Source organism: Erythranthe guttata, chromosome 5, assembly GCF_056151865.1.
Source record: "Erythranthe guttata isolate IM_541 chromosome 5, IM_541, whole genome shotgun sequence".
Classification (NCBI taxonomy): domain Eukaryota; kingdom Viridiplantae; phylum Streptophyta; class Magnoliopsida; order Lamiales; family Phrymaceae; genus Erythranthe; species Erythranthe guttata.
The window spans coordinates 13,616,600-13,625,070 of NC_142537.1; the positions used below are offsets into that span (position 1 = coordinate 13,616,600).

The window sequence follows — 8,471 nt, forward strand, 5'->3', positions numbered from 1 at the left end:
CATTCTAGCTATCTGTTAAATAGCGTGGATTGGGTTTTGGCTTGCGAGAGCTGCGCCGAATCGTATCATTGTCCTCCCCTTCGAAACGAACCTTGTCCCCAAGGTTGAGATTGGGAAATTGCTTGGCTAGAACTACGAATGGCTCCCAAGTAGCTTCTTCACTTGGCAAGAATTTCCATTGTACCAACACCTGCCACTACTAGAAAAACTACCTATTGTGACGCTGTAATCTGTCACTACAGCCACCTGTTGTGACGCTTTGTCTGTTGTGACGCCAACCAAAAGCGTCACATAGGTGGCCGTGGTAATATCTTTTTGTGACGCCGAGTAGCGTCTTGAAAGGTAAATATTATGACGACTTGTGTGTCTCAAACATACGGTTATTGTGACGCTTTTAATTGTCACGATAACTATCTATTAATAAGACGGTTAGAAGCATCTCTAAATCTGCATATTATGACGGTTTTCATTGCTTCAATAAGTTAAATTATGTGACATACAATGCGTCTTAATAAGAGAGTTAAGGTGACGATTTTCTAGCTCACAACAATGTTGTAGTGACGCTTTTGGTCAATTCTACATTAGTAGTATAATATGATACAAAAAGCCATATAAACAATAATCATTGTAAAATAAATTCCATAAATGTACAGAAGTTTCATTCACAGGTACAAACAAAGAAACCATCTCCATATATACAAGACATAAATATTCATCAAGTTGGAACTTATTGATTTCTTTGTTCAAAAATAACATCTCGACAAATAGTCTACTCTAGCTCATCGAACTCCACTGTTTTGTGAGATCTCCTTATCCAAGTATGTATTGAGTAGACATCCTCTGCACACAGAAATATGACATTGAGTGATTAACATACTTCATATTGTTATTACTAATTTCAACCCCATCATGTACATTTGGAATGTAACAGAAGAAAAGCAGTTCCTAATACAAATATTTACAAAACATTATATATACCTTCATCATAACCATCGTCGTCTGTTAAGGCTCTTGGCTTGGACACTAATGGATTTTTTCATTCTAAGTGGTTGTCCTGGCTCTGAACTAATGCATAGAAAACAGTATTATAATATGTCATCTTAGTTGAGAAAAATAAACTATTCCAAAATTTAATTATGATGAATTTTCTCACCTCTAAATATAAAACAAACCTCCATCCACTGTTTCAAACAAATTCGCCCTCCCAAAAGTTACTCCTAGTACCTAGTAACCCCTGGTTTAAGAAGGAAAAAAGTTGGTGTGGTTAGTTAAAATCTCATCAGGACTATTTAGAAATAACTGTACAAGTCAATATAATGTGAATAGGCAAAAGAATGGAAAAGATGGAAAATAAACTTCAATTTTAACCTGTCGTCGTCCGTCAAACTAAAAGATTAGCCTTGTGCAAAATATGAACTTAAAAAACACAATCAGAGGATCCCTATAATACAACGAGTTATGTTCCGATGGGTAATTGTTCTTCAAATATTATAGCATCAGACAATTTTTTTTACTTCTCTTACACACCATGCCTAAATTTCTGAATTTGATTACAAATTCTAAAGATACAGTTAAGAAAAAGTTCATCCATTTGTATTACTGAACATAGATTAATTAAGACACCAACGAAGGTTATATTGTAGAAATAATTCATGAATTTAAAGAATAGTTTCTGTTATAATGTGACAGGTTATGTTCCTATATTCTAATCCTAACAACATACGTAAATACAACTCATATGAGAACAACAAAATAGGCACAATGTGAAGAGGGAAAGGTAAAGCATATTATTAACCATAAATGCTTCAGACATGTATAAGTATGACACTTTATTTGAAACACCATAAACATTTTGTTCATTAAAAGGTAAAATGGTAAGAGTAAACCGAAATCTCACCTTAAGAAAAGAAGAGACATTTTTCTTCCATCTAAAAACAACTAAAAATCAATTAAATTTTGTTGTATAAATTAATCAAATATTAATCTGAACAAGCCCGGTAAGTAAAATAAAATAATACTAGAAAATTAGTAAATGTTCTCACCTCCATCTCAGAAGAACAAAAAATCCAACACTGATTTCCCAAATTAAGCCCTAAAAAGATGTTATTTAAGGACAAATGGTAAAAAAATAAAAAAAATCTTGCAACATAATTCAATAATAGGATAAATTTCTTCACTACAATATACCTGATAGGTTTCGCTTTCTTTAACACTACTAAGATCTTCACATATCTTCTATTACACGGACTCAACATCTAACTCGTATCTCATACGTTCTGCCATGGATGCTATTCAAAGACAAACAAACAACAAGGGAATGGATTATTCCACAATATTATACATTATAGTTAATATTAAAAGACATTTTTTTTGTATTCTATCAAAAATAAAGAATTAACTATTTGAAGCAATAGAATAGAAAAGTGCTGAAGAATTCACGATACATTTGTAACTCACCTAAACTAAATGATTCCACACCAAAGCTACATGAGAAAAATAGAATCACAATTAGAATGATATTATTAACTGGTAAACACTACACCCATGTATAATACATAATTTTAAGCACCACTACATAAAAACCCAACTCAATTTCAAGTTCAGAGTAGAGGTTTTATTTTCTTCCATCTCAGAAGATTCGAAATAATTAAAATTAAAAACCTAGCACTTATCACTTATTTCCAGATTAAGCCCAGAAACAAAAACAATAGTAACAATTGAATCGTACCTGGGCATCAATTCGATAGTTAGCGCCGTTAAGAGAAACAAGAGATGGAGCATAGAAGAGAAAAATGAATTGCAAGGTCTAGGAGAAAACTAAGACGAAAGTCAAGGGTTTCCTTACCGTATAATATTTGGTTGAGCGGGGAAGATAAGTCTGAATTATTTTGGGGGACTTAAAGCGCCATTCTACATTCTTTTTTAGCGCTTAATAAAAATGTGTTATGACGCCTATTAGTAAACCGTCACAAAATATGTTTTTGATAATTAGAGAAAAACAAATAATACATTCATTAAACTAAAATAACGCGCTTCTAGTTTAAGACGTCATAATAGAATATTTTTTAAGACGATTTTTGCATAGTATCACAATAAGGTGTCATTTAAGCGTCACAAAAGGCTGTTTTTCTAGTAGTGTGCCGCTCCCGACCACCCTTGCCCACCACCGTTCGAGTGTCCAAGATTTTATCCGGTTCGACTTGTGGAGAACCATCTGAGCTGTATGGCGGCAATGTGGGTACTGCTGCAGCTTGGTTTCCAATCTTACGCCGCAATAATGACACATGGAACACTGGATGTATTCGAGAATCGACCGGTAACTCTAGTCGATACGCCACACGTCCCACCCGCTCGATCACTTTAAATGGACCATAGAAACGACTGGCAAGCTTTTGATAAATTCGTTTAAATACGGAGTGTTGCCGATAAGGCTGGAGTCGCAAATACACCCAATCTCCCACTTCAAAGTTTTCCTCGCGGCGATGTTTATCGGCGACCTGTTTCATTCTATTCCTTGCAGTTGCCAAGTTCTCCTTAAGCTCCTTCAACAACTCATCTCTCGAACGAAGTGCATAATCTACCTCCTGCACCACCGCCATCCCTGGTATATATTGGATTAACGGCGGCGGAGGTCTCCCGTAAACGGCTTCAAAAGGCGACATCCCAATAGATTGGTGAAACGAGGAATTATACCAGAATTCAGCCCATGCTAAGAAGTCTTCCCAAAGTCGCGGTTTAAGACACACGAAGCATCGTAAGTATTGCTCGAGACATCGATTCACCACTTATGTTTGCCCGTCTGTCTCGGGGTGATACGCCGAGCTTGTCTTCAGCTCCGTGCCTTGCAAGCGAAACAATTCCTTCCAAAATTGGCTCAAAAAAACCTTGTCCCTGTCGGAAACAATGGACATTGGCAAACCGTGTAACTTTACCACCCCACGAATAAATATGTTGGCCACATCTTTAGCCGTGAAAGGGTGAGCCAAGGTTAAGAAATGAGCATATTTTGACAATCGATCCACAACGACCAAAATTGTATCTTTTCCACGCGATCTCGGCAAACCCTCGATGAAATCCATGCTAATGTCTGACCAAATTAACTCGGGAATGGGTAAAGGTTCCAGTAACCCAGCTGGTTTACGCAAATATGCCTTGTTCCGTTGGCACATGTCGCACTCTCGAATAAACCTCTTGACATCGCTGCGCAACCCTTGCCAATAAAATATTTGTGAAATCCGCTTAATGGTTTTAAGAACACCCGCGTGGCCTGCTGAGGGAGAACAATGAAACTCCCGCAATAATTTCTCGCGAAGGGGCAACACTTCAGGCACCACTACTCGGCCTTTGAACCACACACATCCATTGCGCCACTCATGCCCCTTGGAACTCAGTGGATCTGCCTTCAATTTTTGTTGCAACTCTTTAAGTTGCGGATCTCCACGAGTTGCTCGAGCGATTTCATTCCAAATATCCCAATTTGGTAGCGTGATTGCTCCCAATTCACCCTCCGTCTCTTGATCAACCTCGGACATGTTGAGGTTCTCGTCGTCTAGTTGTTCACGGCGAGATAGAGCATCGGCTGCCCCGTTCTCTTTTCCGGGCTTGTATACTATCTCGAAATCAAATCCCAAAAGCTTGGCTATCCATTTCTGTTGTTCCGGGGTTGTGATTCTTTGCTCGAGCAAACAACGTAAGCTTTTATGGTCGGTGCATATTTGAAACCGTCGCCCAAGTAAATAAGGTCGCCAGCTCCGGACCGCTTCAAGGATTGCTAACATTTCTTTCTCATAAGTCGACCATGCTCGTTTTTTCTCGCTGATTCCCTTGCTAAGGAATGCTATTGGACGTCCATTCTGACTCAAGATTGCACCAATACCATTCCCCGATGCATCTGTCTCTATAACGAATTTTTCGGCGAAATTCGGTAAAGCCAATACAGGTGTTGTCGTCATTGCAAGTTTCAGCACATCGAAAGCCTTCTCTGCTGCCTCATTCCACATGAATTGTCCTTTTTTAAGGAGATTAGTCAGCGGTCGCGCTATCGTTCCGTAGTTCTGCACGAATTTACGGTAATAACCCGTTAACCCCAAAAATCCACGCAACTCTCTTACTGTAGCTGGTTTCGGCCACTCCACCATGGCTTGCACTTTTTGTTGGTCCACACGAACTCCATCTCGAGATATCCAGTGGCCTAGATACTCAACTTGTCGCTGCCCAAAGCAACACTTACTCGGTTTGACGTAAAATTGTCCCTTCCTCAATATTCCAAAGGTCGTATGCAAATGTTTCAAGTGGTCGTTCCAATTGCTACTGTAGATCAATATATCGTCAAAAAAAACGAGTATAAATCGCCGCAAGTATGGTCGAAATATTTCATTCATGGCGGCTTGGAATGTAGATGGTGCATTACACAATCCGAATGGCATCACCAAATATTCATAGTGCCCATTGTGTGCCCGAAATGCAGTCTTGTGGATATCGTCTGGGTGAACGCGTATTTGATGATATCCAGCCCGAAGATCTAATTTGCTAAAAAATTCCGCACCATGAAGTTCATCCAACATATCGTCAACCGTTGGAATTGGAAATCTATCTTTGACAGTGACTTCGTTTAATTTTCTGTAATCTGTACAAAAACGCCAAGATCCATCCTTCTTTCGTACTAATAAAACTGGCGACGAGAACGGACTATTACTATGCCGAATCAGCCCCGACTCGAGTAATTCCGCTACTTGCTTCTCTATTTCATTTTTTTGAAAGTGAGCGTATCTATACGGTGGAACGTTCACCACTTTTGATTCCTCGGTAAGAGGGATACGGTGGTCGAACTCTCTCGGTGGTGGTAATGTTTTTGGTTCCTCCTGTACATCAGCAAATTCCTCAAGAATTTGTTGTATGGCTTTGTTTTCTGCAGGTTTAATTGATTTTTGTTCATATTGGTGAATCGATGTAAGCCCAAATAGTTCTCCACCTTCTTCCCAATCTGCCAAAATTGAATTCACGTCACTCTGCTCAATTTCTTTCCTCGTACGTCCCTTAATGTGGTGTTCTCGATCCCCTTTGTAGAACCACATCGACCTAGCACGATAATCTGTTAGAACAGGCCCGAGGGATTCTAGCCAAGGCAAGCCGAGTACGACATCCAAGCCAATAATCGGAAGAGAAAATATAGTCGTTTCAAACGCATATCCTTGCAACTCCATAGGTACCTTTACAAACTTCTCACAGCATTCTAACTTCTCCCCATTGGCAACCTTGACCAGAAACGGTCGAATTCGAGTCACCGGAATTCGTAGTTCCTCAGCAAGCCGTGGATTAATGAAATTCAAACTAGACCCACTATCGATCAACATCTCTACCCTTGCCTTCCCTAACAAACCCGCGAGGCGCATCGTAGGGGCCCCGGTTTCTTCCCCCAATGCGTTTAATGAAATCTGGGGTTCGTCCTCAAAGTCCTCTTCTTCATTTTTCTCCATTTCAATTAATAATGCTTGTGCGCGTTTACATCGATGCCCCGGAACATATTTCTCGTCGCAGTTGTAGCATAAATTTTTTTCTCTCCGTTGTTGCAACTCATCCCACGATATTCGTCGTGTCTCCCCTGTCAGCGGCAGTCGACTAGAATTGCTTGTTGTTGGCGCCCCTCTCCCTGCTAGGTGATTACCCGAATTCCATTTTCGTGTTGAATGTAATTGTTCATCCTTTCTCTTGGGCAATTCAATAGCAGTTTGCAAATCCTTTGGTTTAAATAGCCGAACATCACTCGCTATTTCTTCTCGGAGGCCAGCCATAAAGGCTCCCATGAGTGCCTCTTCTCCCCACTCCGGCAAACAATTCATGAGGCGTTCGAATTCTCGTAAGAATTCACAAAATCGTCCTCTTTGACGAAGACGACAAATTGACTCATTTGGATCTTCATAGTCTCCGTGTCCAAAACGAAGAAGAAGTCCCTTTTCGAAGTGTTTCCACGAAATTCGGCGATCTCGATTTGCTCGCTCGAACCACTGCCACCATTGATTGGCATCCCCTTCTAGATTAAATGACGCTAATGTAACCTTTCTTGTACCGTGGATTTCGTTGGCCAAAAAAAATTGTTTTGCCCGACTGAGCCAAACCCTCGGTTCCTCCCCAGCAAACCTTGGAAAATCCATTCGTATTTGATTCCTCCGTATGTCCCTAAATTCGTGACCCCTCTGTCCCGACGCTCGACTTCTCACTGAGCCGTTGGAAGCGTGACTCCCCTCGCTATCTTCCCCTTCGGTCGACGTGTTCGTCGGCGAACGACTGTTCCGTCTGCCCCAAGGATTACGCAGATTGCGTTGTTCTCGCCCTTTCTCCAATAACTGTTGCATCGATGCCTTTATTTCTTGCATGGAATTCTCCAACAATTCCAATCTTTCTCTGTTAGTTGCCATCGTTCAAGCCGGTATTGATGTTATCGCAACGTGGCTCTGTATACCAATTGATACAATCTCCTGGTAAAAGAAGCAATATATTGCTGTAGATGAAACTTCAAGTTCCGTTTTGCATAAAAAAAAAACCAACTCCTCCCATTGTTCCCCATTAATACATTAACTTCTCTACAATAACTACCCATAATCTAATAATAACTACTAAACAAAATATAAGTAAATAAATAATAATATTTAATTCAACTTCTCTCGTGCCTATCATTCTAGCTATCTGTTAAATAGCGTGGATTGGGTTTTGGCTTGCGAGAGCTGCGCCGAATCGTATCAGGGTGGCTGTAATTTGTGCAATATGAAATTATCGAGCTAATAAATTAATACATTTTCAACGAGTCGAGACTAAGATAAATTATTATTTAAGCAAGGTTATTAATTTATCAAGTCTTAATTTATACAGGTTCTAATGTATTAAGCAACTCTAATGATATTTTTGTAATATTTTGTGTTTCGACTTTTTTTCTTTCTTATCTTAATGGAACGGTTTGTCGCTTTCTTTGCTATTTATTTTTAATTATAATTATTACTGTCATGTATTCGATTAATCTTTTTTTCTTTTTAAATAATATTCCGTGAATTGCACGGGAAAGAATAGTAGCTAGTCCCGTATAGTAGGATACAATTGCATCCAAGACATGAGAGTATTGTCCCTTGTTTACCCCAAAATTATATTATTATAATTTCATATGCATAACTGTTTTAATGACTAAATTACCACTAACGTTTTATACATTCAAATTACTAAATTCGAAATCATAATTCTGCCTCCAATATGATGTTGACAAGGATGAGTGAAATTAATCTTACTGTTGTCAAAAATCACATTGATATTGTCTAAGAAATTAAGATTACATAATCTTAGAGTTAATTGCACAGATCCCTGTGGAATGTCTAATTGTTGAACAAGTCCATATGTTAAAAATATTAGCGTTTTCGCCCCTGTGTTCATTAGTCTAAGCCAGTAAAGCCCTTGTGAGCAGGTCGTGTAATTCACTCGCGGCTTGT

General features: G+C 39.1%; 1 protein-coding gene and 1 long non-coding RNA gene across 8 annotated transcripts; both read right to left on the reverse strand.

Annotated features, from left to right (window-relative positions):
* Positions 1–612: 612 nt before the first annotated feature.
* On the reverse strand, positions 613–2,913 carry LOC105962365 (uncharacterized). Of its 7 annotated transcripts, none has more exons than XR_016031275.1 (9): positions 2,846–2,913; positions 2,458–2,483; positions 2,188–2,288; positions 2,043–2,092; positions 1,898–1,928; positions 1,369–1,441; positions 1,154–1,234; positions 979–1,065; positions 613–840 (listed from the first exon to the last, which is right to left on the reverse strand). It is a non-coding gene; the product is annotated as an uncharacterized LOC105962365 (long non-coding RNA). The 7 variants fall into 7 exon arrangements; XR_016031277.1 differs by having other exon boundaries at positions 1,898–1,938; positions 2,729–2,893; XR_016031272.1 differs by having other exon boundaries at positions 2,729–2,892.
* Positions 2,914–3,104: 191 nt separating this feature from the next.
* LOC148770684 (uncharacterized) lies at positions 3,105–3,599 on the reverse strand. The gene has a single exon (XM_088817997.1). It carries the CDS (start codon positions 3,597–3,599, stop codon positions 3,105–3,107), a length of 495 nt encoding a protein of 164 aa, XP_088674123.1.
* Between the last annotated feature and the right edge of the window lie 4,872 nt (positions 3,600–8,471).

What these genes read in the sequence shown, in the direction of transcription:
- LOC148770684 (XM_088817997.1), bottom strand. Translation starts at nt 3,599, where the DNA reads ATGGCGGTGGTGCAGGAGGTAGATTATGCACTTCGTTCGAGAGATGAG.